This window comes from Trachypithecus francoisi, unplaced genomic scaffold (genome assembly GCF_009764315.1).
Source record: "Trachypithecus francoisi isolate TF-2019V2 unplaced genomic scaffold, Tfra_2.0 Lachesis_group2, whole genome shotgun sequence".
NCBI classification, from domain to species: domain Eukaryota; kingdom Metazoa; phylum Chordata; class Mammalia; order Primates; family Cercopithecidae; genus Trachypithecus; species Trachypithecus francoisi.
Genome location: NW_022681465.1, coordinates 114807722 through 114823069, shown reverse-complemented (window position 1 = coordinate 114823069; position 15348 = coordinate 114807722). Strand labels below are relative to the sequence as shown.

The window sequence follows — 15348 nt, the reverse complement described above, 5'->3', positions numbered from 1 at the left end:
GCAGGGAAGTCAGAGATTGGCTTGGGAGCTTGGAGACATCGGGAAACATTCAGATCAGGCATATCAAGAGAGAGTTGAATGTAATAAGCTGATTACTTAGCCTCAAGTTAGGTCCAACTGAGGTTAGATTGTAAAGCATTTTTGTGGAATCGTATTTTTACTTTTTTTGTGTGTCCAACAGGATTTGATAGTTCAGAATAGGAGTGTGAAAGCAAACTCAAGATATTTACCTAGAGTAGTAAAGGGGTAAGGAAATCAAGAATGCTGTGCAGCGCTTGCCCACAGAACTTCCCTTGATGATGGAAATGTTCCATTTCTGCACTATTCCATATGGTAGCCACTAGTCACTGTGGGGGACGGACTACCTTGTAGTGGGGCCAGTGTGACTGAGGAGAACTGTTTTGAATTTATATTGATTTACATTTCAGATGTAAACAGCCACATGTGGCTAGTGGTTACCGTATTGAACAAGCACAACTCTAGAGCTTGTCTTTTAAATCTGTGATAATTAGGGTTTCTGCTTAGTACAAACTGAAAGGAGCTGCTGTGTAAGGATAAAAGAAAGCAATATGGGAAGAGATAGTGGACAGAGAGGGATTTTCAGAGACTAGAAAGAGATAAATTCTTATGTTTTTTCAATTTTAAGAATCAGATATTTCCCCAAATGTTTGGCATTTTTTTCTTTGTTATTGGCATATAAAACAGCGGTGCGTCTTACAGTATGCTATCCTACATTGAGTAAAATATTACTATATTTTTAACCCTATAAAATATAGGGTTATATTTAGTAACCCTTCTTTTTTTTTTTTTTGAGATGGAGTTTCACTCTCTCACCCAGGCTGGAGGGCAGTGGCACCATCTTGGCTCACTGCAACCTCCGCCTCCCAGGTTTGCACGATTCTCCTACCTCGGCCTCCTGAGTAGCTGGGATTACAGGTGCCCACCACCACACTCGGCTAATTTTTATAGTTTTTAGTAGAGATGGGGTTTCACCATGTTAGCCAGGCTGGTCTCGAACTTCTGACCTCAGTGATCCTCTTGCCTTGGCCTCCCAAAGTGCTGGGATTACAGGCGTGAGCCACTGCGCCTGGCCAAGGATTTTTTTTTTTTTTTTTTGAGACGGAGTCTTGCTCTGTCGCCCGGGCTGGAGTGCAATGACCGGATCTCAGCTCACTGCAAGCTCCGCCTCTCGGGTTCCCGCCATTCTCCTGCCTCAGCCCCCCGAGTAGCTGGGACTACAGGCGCCCGCTACCTCGCCCGGCTAGTTTTTTGTATTTTTTTAGTAGAGACGGGGTTTCACCGTGTTAGCCAGGATGGTCTCGATCTCCTGACCTCGTGATTCACCCGTCTCGGCCTCCCAAAGTGCTGGGATTACAGGCTTGAGCCACCGCGCCCGGCCCAAGGATTTTTATTTTTATTTTTATTTTTTATAACAGAGAGTCAGGGCCTCGCCATGTTGCCCAGGCTGGTCTCGAACTCCTGGGCTCAAGCAATCCACCCGCCTTGGCCTCCCAAAATGCTGGGATTATAGGCGTGAGCCACTGCACCCACCAGAATATAGTCAATCTTATTAATAATAAAGTTCCAAATGTGGCCAAGCAAGGGATAGTACAAATCTGAAATTGAAGTCACTGGCCTTGAGGAGAAAGAATCAGGAGATTGGGAGAATAGAAAGGTCCTTTGTGGAGTGAGGATGAAGGCAGAATTCGGTTGGAGAGGAAGATGTAGTCAGATGCTAGAGTTGAAGTGGGCAGTTGGCCTCATGTTGGGTATAAAAGCTAACTCATCCAAGAATGAGATGATTTAGAATGGTGTACTACAAAAGATTACAGTCACCTGGGGAAAGACTAAATTGGGAGATAGGAATGGTTGAAAAATAAAACTTTTTTTTTTTTTTTTTTGAGACGCAGTCTTACACCGTTGCCTGGGCTAGGGTGCAGTGTTGCGATCTCGGCTCACTGCAACTTCTGCCTCCCGGGTTCAGTTGATTCTCCTGCCTCAGCCTTCCAAGTAGCTGGGCTTACAGGCGCCCGCCACCACGCCCAGCTAATTTTTTGTATTTTTAGTAGAGATGGGGTTTCACCGTGTTGGCCGGGTTGGTCTCCAACTCCTGACCTCATGATTTGCCTGCTTTGGCCTCCCAAAATACTGGGATTACAGGTGTGAGCCACGGTGCCTGGTCTAAAAAGAAAACTTTTACGAGGTCCAAGCTCTATCATTTACAGACTTTATATGTGTTAATAGGTAGAAACCATGCTCCATTATTTATTTTTTTGAGACAGAGTCTCACTCTGTCACCTAGGCTGTAGCGCAGTAGTGCAATCTCACCTCACTGCAACCTCCGTCCCCGGGTTCAAGCGATTCTCTTGCCTAAGCCTCCTGAGTAGCTGGGATTATAGGTGCACATCACCACGCCCAGCTCATTTATATATTTTATTTATTTATTTACTTTTTTGAGATGGAGTTTTGCTTTTATTGCCTAGGCTGGAGTGCAGTGGCGCAAACTCGGCTTACTGCAAGCTCTGCCTTCTGGTTTCAAACTATTCTCCTGCCTCAGCCTCCTGAGGCACTGGGATTACAGGCACCTGCCACCATGCCCAGCTAATTTTTTTGTATTTTTAGTAGAGATGTGGTTTCACCATGTTGGTCAGGCTGGTCTCGAACTGCTGACCTCGTGATCCACCCTCCTTGGCCTCCCAAAGTGCTGGGATTATAGGCATGAGCCACCGCACCTGGCCCATGCTCCATTATTATCCGTTTGTTCAAATGATAGACACTGGGGTGGGGGGGTTAACAAAAATGACTTAAGTCACAGTCAGTGTATATTGACTTGAATATATTTCTTCCTTTATCTTTAACCTCAATGATACTGAAAGTAATTGAAATGCCTTTGAATGTAGGTTTTATTTATACATTTGTTTTTTTTACTAAATATTTGATCTTTGAAATATTAAAATATCAATGCAGTTGGTTCTTTCTCCTTCCCAGTTAAGTATAGATTTAAGAAGGCTAGATGTTTTATTCTGATCTGAATAATACTGTCATTGAGAATTCTGAAGGAGAAAGTATATAAAATCATGTATAGACAGCCCTGATGTTTATATATAGATCCCTCTCTGAGCTCCAGTGGGTCTGTAATTTCTGCTTTTAGGTGACACTGCTTGTAATTCCCATTACCTTTTTTATATAATTTATGCAAAACAGTAGTATTTCTCTTAGTGGAAGAAGTAACTCATGCATCAAGCTAATAATTGATAAGGGATTAGTAATTTCATTCTGAGGATAATTATAAACCTACATTTGTGCTAATAAAATATAAAAATTCTTGGACTAACCATGAACTGAGCGTAATAATGGTTTCAACAGCAGTGCTGTCCCGTCATATAAACAGTTCAGAGACTATGGAATATTTGCACGAATTGGTTGTATACTTGGAAAATGGTAGTCCCCCTTTTATTTTACATAACATGCACCCCTCCCTAGTTAGAATACTGTGTCTTGATGTGAGCATATGGACCATGAGAGTGTGTTGAATAGCATTTGCTGTAAAACTAAAAATAAAAACCCTGAATTTGGTGTCATATTGTCCCAAATGGGTTCTGTAAAGGGAGCACCCATATAGGGAAGGATTTAATGTACTGTCAATTAAAAGTTGTTGCATAGTAAAATGTTTCTATTTGTTTTAAAATAGCTTTAGGTTGGTCTCAGCCTTGTGATGTTTGGAGCATAGGTTGCATTCTTATTGAATATTACCTTGGTTTCACAGTCTTTCAGGTACGTGGCTAGTAAATTCCATTTAATAATTCATAACAAATTGTAAATGTTAAAGGCATGCTAAAGTTTTGACTTCCATGTTGGAAAATTGCCATACATCATTATTCTTGAGATTAAAACTTACATTTGCAAAATGGTCATTCTTTTTTTTTTTTTTTTTTTTTTTTTTTGAGACGGAGTCTCGCTCTGTTGCCCGGGCTGGAGTGCAGTGGCTGGTTCTCAGCTCACTGCAAGCTCCGCCTCCCGGGGTTCATGCCATTCTCCTGCCTCAGCCTCCTAGTAGCTGGGACTACAGGCGCCCGCCACCTCGCCCGGCTAGTTTTTTTGTATTTTTTAGTAGAGATGGGGTTTCACCGTGTTAGCCAGGATGGTCTCGATCTCCTGACCTCGTGATCCGCCCGTCTCGGCCTCCCAAAGTGCTGGGATTACAGGCTTGAGCCACCGCGCCCGGCCTTTTTTTTTTTTTTTTTGAGGCGGAGTCTCGCTCTGTCTCCCGGACTGGAGTGCAGTGGCCAGATCTCAGCTCACTGCAAGCTCCGCCTCCCGGGTTTACGCCATTCTCCTGCCTCAGCCTCCCGAGTAGCTGGGACTACAGGCGCCCGCCACCTCGCCCAGCTAGTTTTTGTATTTTTAGTAGAGACGGGGTTTCACCGTGTTAGCCAGGATGGTCTCGATCTCCTGACCTCGTGATCCACCCGTCTCGGCCTCCCAAAGTGCTGGGATTACAGGCTTGAGCCACCGCGCCCGGCCGGTCATTCTTTAAAACCACAGTTGAATGAAATATTACTATGAGTGAGTGATCATGGTTAATTTTGCATGTGATTAGTGTTTGTATTCATACTATTTCCTTTTTTACATTGTGGAGCTCCTTTGTAAGTTTGCAGTAATGTTAATGTGGTCAGTTTTCAGTTCTGGTTATGTTGACTGTCAGTGGGCCATTACGGGTCACTTACTCCTTTTTATAAAAGAATTCAGGAACAACAAGGGATTGTATTTTACTCTAAAGTTGTTTTTTTTTTTTGAGGCGGAGTCTCGCTCTGTCGCCCAGACTGGAGTGCAGTGGCGCAATCTCGGCTCACTGTAAGCTCCGCCTCCCGGGTTCACGCCATTCTCCTGCCTCAGCCTCCCGAGTAGCTGGGACTACAGGCGCCCGCCACCTCGCCCGGCTAGTTTTTTGTATTTTTAGTAGAGACGGGGTTTCACCATGTTAGCCAGGATGGTCTCGATCTCCTGACCTCGTGATCCGCCCATCTCGGCCTCCCAAAGTGCTGGGATTACAGGCTTGAGCCACCGCGCCCGGCCTACTCTAAAGTATTAAGCATCTATAATGTCCTAGGCATTTCTAAGTATAAGTACATAAGGGTGAAGAGACAACATCTTCCTCAAGTCATGCAAAAGACATTGGAAAACTATTGCAGTATAGTGTAGCATTTGCTGTGATGGAACAATGTAGAAAGTGTAGGTAGGGAGGGCCGGGCATGGTGGCTCATGCCTGTAATCCCAGCACTTTGGGAGGCCAAGGCAGGTGGATCACGAGGTCAGGAGATCGAGACCATCCTGGCCAACATGGTGAAACCCCATCTCTACTAAAAATACAAAAAATTAGCCAGACGTCATGGTGGATGCCTGTAGTCCCAACTGCTCGGGAGGCTGAGGCAGGAGAATGGCATGAACCCAGGAGGCGGAGCTTGCATGAGCGGAGATTGCGCCACTGCATTCCAGCCTGGGTGACAGGGTGAGACTCCATCTCAAAGAAAATAAAAAAATAAAAAAAACAAAGTGTAGGTAGGGAGAACCCAGGAAAGGTTAATAATTACTTTCTTTAGAGAAGGCATCACTGAGAACATAGGAAGAAGAGGAGGAGTTAGAAAACTGGAGTGCAGTGGGCATATAAGGAAGAGGAAATAGTATCTGTAAATGCACAGAGGAGTGAATGAACATATTCTACTCAGGGTAGAATAGCGTTGTCAGTGTCCTGTATACATGGGAAAATTAGAATAATAGGCAAGGATCAATTCATAAAGGACTTCAAAGACTTTGCAGGGTATTGGTTTGATCCTAGAAGTCAGTGGTTTCCAAAAGTAGACTGGTCCAAAATGAAAATGGTTGTCTAGGGTTGCCATTCTGACCATTATTTAGAGATTAGATTATCCCTACTGCTTTTTTTTTTTTTAATGTCTCTTTTATGTAATTATAGTCATAGTTGTTGGTAGTTTGCTTTTAAAATAAAAAGTCCTCAATTGCTAAAACAAAAAGTAGGAAACTACTTTCTTTTCCATTCTGTCCTTAAGTTGTACCTGCATCTGAAATCTGATTTTTTTTTTTCCGAGATGGAGTCTCACTCTGTCACCCAGGCTGGAGTGCAGTGGCGTAATGTTGGCTCACTGCAACCTCTGCCTCCCAGGTTCAAGTGATTCTTGTGTCTCAGGCTCCCAAGTAGCTGGGACTACAGGCACGAGCCACCACACCACAATAATTTTTTGTATTTTTAGTAGAGACAGGGTTTTGTCGAGACCACGCTGGTCTCAAACTCCTGACCTCAAGTGATCTGCCCTCCTCGGCCTCCCAAGGTGCTGGGAATCACAGGTGTGAGCCCCCGCACCTAGCCTGAAATGTAAATTCTTTAAAGCTTTAGGTGATGCAACCATTGAAGAACTTTAAGTAGGGTTGTGGTATGATGAAGGTGTTGCGTTGTTTTGTTTGGGGAAGAGGGGCTGGAGATCCCAGCTCAGCACTGTTGAGGCTGGTTTGAAGTTAGAGCAGGGCGGGGGTGTGCGGCTGTGATGAGCTGAGAGTCACTTGGCAGCAGTGCACAGCGATGGATTCACTGTTTGTGGGGCACCTCACCAGGTTTCTGTTTCTGTCTCATCCATAGAGATCCTGTTGAACAGTTCTCCGAGTTTATAGATAAGTTTGATGTCTTAGAATCACGGTTATCAGTCAGTTCTGGGAGGTGTTGTCTGGTTTTGCAGTGGTGAGCTGTAGGGTCAAGAAAAAGTTAAGCAAAGTGAATGCTTCCATCTGACTTATATAAAATGGATGCTTCAGGTGATTTTGTGATTATAAATCACTTTGAGTTTTAAATGAAGTACACATTATTGGAGAGGTGATTTATATTTTAACTCCACCCTGCAAAATACTCTTAAACTAAGGAATTTCTTTAAAATGTGAAGCTAGTATTATTTATTCCTGTCATGTATCACGATTTGGAAGCAATATGCAAGGTGCACTAGTTGATAGATTCCTTTTACAAGTATTGCATAAAGCCTCTGCTCTCCAGAACAAGGGTTAGCAAACTTTGGCCCATGGTGAAATCCTGCCTGGTGCCCGTTTTTACAAAAAGAAGAAGAATGTGCAATAGGGACCATTCTTGACCAGCCAAGCCTGAAATATTTACTATCCGGCCGTTTACAGAAGTTTGCCACCCTCTGCTCTAGAAGCATACCATTCCAGCTGTAAGTCTGACAGTCTTCTGTATTATACTTTACCCAAGGCTCTGTTACTGTCTCATTTAAGGATATGTGCTTTGACATGGGTTGATAGCTTAACTTTCCTCATATATGAGCTATATGACTTTGAGGTAGTATCTTAACGTCTTTGAAATTCATGTTCCCACATACCTCGCTCAGAATTGTTTAGAGAATTATTGGGACTGTGTGTCTGTTGCCTGGGAGTAGTAAGTGTTAACAAGTGAACTATTCATTGGGTACTGGTTGTTAATTTTCATTAAGCAGCTGATTAAATGAGGAGACAGTTTTTCTGGTAATCTTGCCCAGTTATTCTTTAAACAGTGTAAGAAATAAAAATAAGGAAACTGAAATTTTAGATTGAACAAGTTAATGTGTTTGTAGGGAAATGCAGAGTGCTAAATTTCTTTTTCTTGTATTTTTTAGACTCATGATAGTAAAGAGCACCTGGCAATGATGGAACGAATATTAGGACCCATACCACAACACATGATTCAGAAAACAAGGTATGTTTTTAAGATTAAAGCCTTTTGTTGGATACGTGCAGTAGCATATATTCAGACTATAGAAAACCCAACATTGTAATGCTCATTCCAAGGACTATAGATTTTGACTTTTTTTTTTTTTCTGGAGGTAAATTGTAACTGCATCTTACTCCTTTTTTTTTTTTTTGGAGACAGAGTCTCACTGTTTCACCCAGGCTGGAGTACAGTGGTGCAATCTCAGCTCACTGCAACCTCCGCCTCCTGTGTTCAAGTGATTCTCCTGCCTCAGCCTCCTGAGTCGCTGGGATTACAGGCACCCACCACTATGCCTGGCTAATTTTTGTATTTTTAGTAGAGATGGGGTTTCACCACATTAGTCATGCTGGTCTCGAACTCCTGACTTCAGGTGATCCACCTGCGTCGGCCTCCCGAAGTGCTGGAATTACAGGCGTGAGTCACCACACCCGGCTGTGTTTTTAAAAGCTAATATAATAAAAAATATTTACCTTGTGATCTAGTGCAGGGGTCCCCAAACCCTAGGAACCAGGCTTTACAACAGGAGGTGAGTGGCAGGTGAGTGAGCATTATTACTGCCTGAGCTGCACCTCCTGTCAGATCAGCAGTGGAATTAGATTCTCATAGGAATGTGAACCCTATTGTGAACTGCGCATCCGAGGGATCTAGGTTGCATTCAGGTTCCTTATGAGAATCTAATGCCTGATGATCTGAGGTGGAAGTTTCATCCCAAACCATCATCCCTCCTCCCCGGATCTGCTTCCATGAAACCGGTTCCTGGTTCCAAAAAGGTTGAGGACCACTGATCTAGTAAACAAATGGCTTTTGGGGTTTGTTTTTTTTTTTAATAACTCAAGTTTATGTTTGCATAAATGTTTTCTTAAGGTAATGTAAAAATAATACATAGAATATGAAAAAGCTTGTGTTTTGGAATCATATCACTCTAAGTGTGAAATTTATTCTGTCCTTAACCAGATTCTTAGACAAGGTAGTATTTCCAAACACAGCTTCACCACAGAAGCCACCTAGGGAGTTATTTAAAGATTTCTAGCCCCATTCTAGATCTAGTGAAAACAGAATTTACAGGACTGAATCCAGGGGGCCCCTAGTTTTAAGCTGACATTGTTCCATGTATGATAGTTAGGAACAACTTAGTTGAGACACTAAAACCTCAGAGGGTGGAGGATATAAGGTGTCTGATATATAATTGTTGCTGGGGTTTTTAAAAATTGTATGCATATATATAATGTAAGTCTATACACCTAGAGAGAGCTGCTTACCATGTCTCCCCTCATGGGTGCAGAGTAAAGATGTGACTCTTGTTATTTTACTAATCCAGACTTTTTGTTTTCTGTAGAAAACGCAAGTATTTTCACCATAACCAGCTAGATTGGGATGAGCACAGTTCTGCAGGTAGATATGTTAGGAGACGCTGCAAACCATTAAAGGTAAAAGAAAAAAGATCAAAGGTTAAAAAAAATAAACCACATGTTTGCACTATTACTAATTTTTTTAAAACAAAAACATTTCTTCCCCCAGGAATTTATGCTTTGTCATGATGAAGAACATGAGAAACTGTTTGACCTGGTTCGAAGAATGTTAGAATATGATCCAACTCAAAGAATTACCTTGGATGAAGCATTGCAGCATCCTTTCTTTGACTTATTAAAAAAGAAATGAAACGGGAATCAGTGGTCTTACTATGTACTTCTCTAGAAGAGATTACTTAAGACTGTGTCAGTCAACTAAACATTCTAATATTTTTGTAAACATTAAATTATTTTGTACAGTTAAGTGTAAATACTGTATGTTTTGTATCAATAGCATAATTAACTTGTTAAGCAACTGTGGTCTTGATAATGCAGTAGAAAAATTAAAATTAATTTTTCTTTTTGAGATTACCATTTTTAAATACCTTTGAAATATCCTTTGTGTCCAGTGTGATAAATGTGATTGATCTTGCCTTTTGTACATGGAGGTCACCTCTGAAGTGATTTTTTTTGAGTAAAAGGAAATCTTGACTACTTTATATTCTTAAAGGAATATTCTTTATATACTTCAAATTTAGAACTTTAAAAGTTTTTTTCTGTAATTGTTGAATGGGTGATGATTATTATCAACTCTAGATAAGCAGGTACTAGAAATCAAAACTCAGAAAATGTTTACTGTTAGAATTCTATTAAATTTTAAGTGTTGTATTCTTTTTCATTGGGTGATATCAGGGTGATAAGTAGACATTCATGGAAAGGCATCCAGTTTGTCCATTGTGACAGTTTGTTTAATGAAACCACATGCGCACTTTATTTAAGATTAAAATCTAACTGGAAAGTCAGCTTGGAAAATGGACATTTCCAAGTATGTTTGGTGAGTCACAGATATAAAAATAGAAATTCCGATGAGAGGTTTCAGTTTTTAATACCAAGTCCTTAGGAGTCTTAACATTGGCCAGCATCTGTTTATCAAATGACATAAATATGTAAACTTATAAGAAGGTTATTAATTAGGCAATTTATGTTTGTTATAATTCTTACTGGAGAAGGAGGATTTGATTGGAAAGCATTTTGGGAAGAACATGCTGCTGAAATTTCCAGAATTTAATTAATTGGTTAACATAAACTTTGTGACTTTAGGGTTTGTTGTTCTTTTACTGTCCTTGTTTTCACATAAAAACTGGAGCCGGGCACAGTGGCTCACACCTGTAATCCCAGCACTTTGGGAGGCCGAGGCAGGCAGATCACCTGAGGCCAGGAGTTTGAGACCAGCCTGGCCAACATGGTGAAACCTTGTCTCTACTAAATATACAAAAAATTTGCCTTTGGGAGGCCGAGACGGGCGGATCACAAGGTCAGGAGATCGAGACCATCCTGGCTAATACGGTGAAACCCCGTCTCTACTAAAGAATACAAAAAACTAGCCTGGCGAGGTGGCGGGCGCCTGTAGTCCCAGCTACTTGGGAGGCGAAGGCAGGAGAATGGTGTGAACCTGGGAGGCGGAGCTTGCAGTGAGCTGAGATCCGGCCATCGCACTCCAGCCTGGGCGACAGAGCCAGACTCCGTCTCAAAAAAAAAAAAAAATTTGCTGGGTGTGGTGGCGCGTGCCTGTAATCCCAGCTACTCGAGGCTGAAGCATGAGAATTGCTTGAATTCAGGAAGCGGAGGTTGCAATGAGCCGAGATTGCGCCACTGCACTCCAGCCTGGGCGACAGAGCCAGACTCCATCTCAAAAAAAGAAAAAACGAAACAAAAACCCACTATGTGGTAAATGTTACTTAATTGGGTAAAAGAAAAGAAAGTCTGTTGCTATGGTTCAGTCAGCCAGGTAGGAATATTTTTTGTCATAGAATTCCTAAGTGCTTATTTCCAGATATAGGTTATTTTTTGTTAAAAGTATCCCTGTTTCATAAGTTCATTACACAAATATTGGAGTTTTATCTGTTTATGTTTTGTTTTTTTTTAGACTGAGTCTTGCTCTTTTGCCCAAGTTGGAGTACAGTGGCATGATCTCGGCTCACTGCAACCTTCTGCCTCCTGGGTTCAAGCGATTCTCTTGCCTCAGCTTCCCGAGTGGCTGGGATTATAGGCATGTGCCACCAGGCCCTGCTAATTTTTGTATTTTTAGCAGAGGCAGGGTTTCACCGTGTTGACCAGGCTGGTCTCAAACTCCTGACCTCAAGTGATCCTCCTGCCTTGGCCTCCCAATGTGCTAGGATTACAGGCATGAGCCACTGTGCCTGGCTAATCTGTTTATATATTTTAAACATAAAATGCATGGGATTTTCTTATAGGACAAATAATGAAACCAAGCTTGGTTTCCCATGTTACTTAGGGGCAACATTTGTCAATACAGTAAGACTGTGTTCCTAAAGTAGACTAGGAGTTTTAAAAAGCTGAAACGAAAAGTTTATTGTAGAATGACTGCATACATTATGTTTAGGCCTCTGATGTAGTCCAAATACAGTGACTGTATTTCAGAATAGTTGAACTATATGTGATAATTTTTTTAAAGAAGCATTTGATGTTTTTCCTGAGTCTACCAATGTAGCTCTATAGATTAAGGTGTTTGCTATCCTTTATTTTCCCTTTCGTTCCTTTTCATTTTCCAGTACCATTGTACTATCTAAGCCTCCTGTCCTTTCCCCCAGTAAGTGCTTCAAGTTCCCAAATTAGTGTTTACTTTCCATCAGAAACTCATTCTCAGAGTAGCTGATCTCAGGATATAGGAGGAAAGAAAAATATTCTCATTATTTCTTACTAAGAAGTTACTGATTGCTAACCCCCTGTCTCTTCTGAAAATTTACATTCTTCCCAAAGGGTATTTGCTAATTTCTAGGTCTAATTCATGGAATTTCAGGCATTAAAATGAAACTTTAAAAAATTAGGATAGATGAAATGCTTAGAGGTTAGGGCTATACCTCTGGGATCATTGAGTGTCTTCTGCCAACCTTCCTTCCCCTCTTCTTTGAGCTTTCAAGTTCCTAGTCCTAATTGCCTTTGTCCTTGTATTTCTTAACTCATTTTCTGAAAGTTCCAAGGTTTTTTTTTTTGGACAGTGCCTTGAGCTTCAACACTAAAAGGGAAAAAGATTTAGAATGGCCAGTGTACATGAATCCTTTGTAATTTAGGTATTTTTCTTAATAATTTGATACCTCATAGTTTACTGTTTCTAGAAATTCCATTGAAGTCAAGCTTGATTTTCTTATGAGGCATTTATAAAGTGCAGCTAAATAGATTATTTCCAGTTTGCTGCTGCTACTCATTTTCTTGAGGTTTTTTATTCATCCATGCATTCATGAAAATTTTCAGAGTAGTTGAATTAAATTGACTCCTGCTGACAGCAAGGGGACAAACTACTAACAGTTTTATCATAAAAGTGAAAACTCCTCCTCTGAGCAGTCTAGAAGGACTACATACTAGAGAAACTGGAAGTGACTTGGCTAAATCTCCTGGTAATTATGACTTAATTCAGGTTTGCCAGATTCTAGCATTGTGCTTTCCTATAGTTAATACATTGTGTCAGAACAATCAGTTTGATTCTTATTCACAGCTCTACCCTGAAGTGACTTGGAATGAAATGGAATAATAAAACCCAGGATTTTGCTGGGCGCAGTGGCTCACACCTGTAATCACAGCACTTGGGGAGGCCCAGGTGGGTGGATCACGAGGTCAGGAGATTGAGACCATCCTGGCTAAAGCGGTGAAACCCCGTCTCTACTAAAAATATAAAAAATTAGCTGGGCGTGGTGGTATGAGCCTGTAGTCCCAACTACTCGGGAGGCTGAGGCAGGACAATCTCTTGAACCCCGGGAGACCAAGGTTGCAGTGAGCCGAGACCGTGCCACTGCATTGCAGCCTAGGCGACAGAGTGAGACTCCGTCTCAACAACAACAACAACAAAAAAAAACAGGTTTTTATTACTTGTATTTCATTTATTCAAAATTTTCTTTACTAAGTGAGTTAAACATTGCATGGTCATTTGAAACCTCCTGTTTTAAATGGTAGGCAGATAGCAATACTTAACGTCTGTCTTTGACATCCTGGAATGAAGAAACACTTTGGGAGTAGGCGACCTGGGTTTTTAACTCTTCCAGTTTCAAAATTCTGATTCCCACAAAATTTGGTGCAAATGAAATACTTTACACATCTAGTACTTGATTAACAAAAGCCACATCTTCAAATATTGTAGTCAGAAGAATTCATTGTCAATCATAGCCGACAATCGTAGTCTTAGTAGAGCTCATATTTGCAAACAATTCTAATTCTTAAAGGTTTTTTTTTTTAATCATTTGATCACTTTTTAAGAATTTGATCTCTCCACTCAAATCCCTAAAAGGTCTTAATTTAATTTTTTGAATGTGGTTGGTTGATTGGTTTTGTTGGAGTTCATTTTGTCTGTTTTTAGAGATGGGGATCTCGCTTTGTCACTGAGGCTGGAGTGCATTGGTGCGATCACAGGTCACTGCAGCTTCAGACTCCTGGGCCCAAGCAATCCTTTCACCTTCGCCTCCCGAAGTTGCTGGGATTACAGGCGTGAGCCACTGTGCAGGGCCTGTTAGGTCTCTCAAGTAAAGGGAATGTAACGTTCAAAAGTCAGGTCAGTTTTATAACTGGCAATCCAGCCTTTTGGGATATAATTAAAAGAGTAAATTCCCCTAATATGAATATACTCTGTTTAAGTCATTTGAGAGAGTTGACCAGTTGTATTTTAGGGATTAATTTTTAAAACAATGCAAAAGTCAAATAATAATGAATTTCTATATACATATAGCCCAGCTTCAAAAATTAAAAACATCTTGCAAATTTTGTTCCTTTCCCCCTACTTAAATTCCCTGTTGTATTTAAATACAAATGCCAGATACCATATTATGTCACTCGTAATATGAGTTTTAATTATTTTTATTAAAATAGTTTGATAAATTATTATTTTAATTATGAAATAGTGACATAATATGGTATCATAATATGGTATTCCTAAAATATTTTTAACAAGTTTTTTCTCATGTCACTATCATATCTAACAAAATAATTATCTGATATTCAGTCCCTATTTAAAGTTTCATGAATGTCTGAAGAAAATGCCATTTATAGTTGATTGGTTTGAATCAGGATCCAGTCAAAATAGGGGACTAGAGGAATGAATGTCACTATGATGAAATACTGAATATGGGAAATGCTTTAAGACAAATGACCCAGTTTTATTACCAAAAAAGTAGAATGAGGTTGGAGGTGGGGACTATATATACAATGATTAAGAGCCCTGAGACATATTAGCATGTGTGGACTCTGGTTCTGATTCAGACAAATTGACTATGAAATGATATTTTTAAGCAAAATTTAATAAATACAGTAGAGAAATATACAATATTGCAACTTTTTTTTTTTTTTTTTTGAGACGGAGTCTTGCTCTGCCACCCAGGCTGGAGTGCAGTGGCCGGCTCTCAGCTCACTGCAAGCTCCGCCTCCCGGGTTCACACCATTCTCCTGTCTCAGCCTCCCGAGTAGCTGGGACTACAGGCGCCCGCCTCGTTGCCCGGCTAGTTTTTTGTATTTTTTAGTAGAGACGGGGTTTCACCGTATTAGCCAGGATGGTCTCGATCTCCTGACCTCGTGATCCGCCCGTCTCGGCCTCCCAAAGTGCTGGGATTACAGGCTTGAGCCACCGCGCCCGGCCAATATTGCAACTTTTAATCAAATAATGGATCCAGGCACCTAATCATCATCAGATGCTGAATCATTGGGTAAAAACTGGAGGATACATTAGTCCGTTTTTACACTGCTATAAAGATATTACTTGAGACCTCATAATTTATAAAGGAAATAGGTTTAATTGACTCACAGTTTTGCATGGCTGGGGAGGCCTCAGGAAACTTAACAATCATGGCAGAAGAGAAAGCAGGCACATCTTACATGGCAGGAGAAACAAAAGTGAAGGGGAAGGAGACCCTTGTAAAACCATCACATCTTGTGAAACTATCATGAGAGGAGCATCCAATCACCTCCCTCCCTTGACACATGGGGAGTATATTTCGAGATGAGATTTGGGTGGGGACGGGGAGCCAAACCATATCAGGGGACTTCATCAGGAGGATTGGGCTGGCAATACCTGAACTC

The 15348-nt window shown here is 41.0% G+C and overlaps 1 protein-coding gene across 20 annotated transcripts in view; it reads left to right on the top strand.

Annotated features, from left to right (window-relative positions):
- CLK4 (CDC like kinase 4) overlaps positions 1-10368 on the top strand; it is a 121026-nt gene extending 110658 nt beyond the window's left edge. For 19 of the 20 annotated variants that reach the window (XM_033180212.1, XM_033180214.1, XM_033180219.1 and 16 more), the window contains 4 exons: positions 3692-3774; positions 7668-7747; positions 9099-9189; positions 9281-10368. In XM_033180212.1, the coding sequence (XP_033036103.1) occupies positions 3692-3774; positions 7668-7747; positions 9099-9189; positions 9281-9421 (395 nt within the window). In that variant the 3' untranslated portion in view covers positions 9422-10368. Of the gene's footprint in view, positions 1-3691; positions 3775-7054; positions 7230-7667; positions 7748-9098; positions 9190-9280 lie in introns of those variants that run through there. The other variant, XR_004429917.1, reaches the window with a different exon arrangement.
- The last annotated feature ends 4980 nt before the right edge of the window (positions 10369-15348 follow it).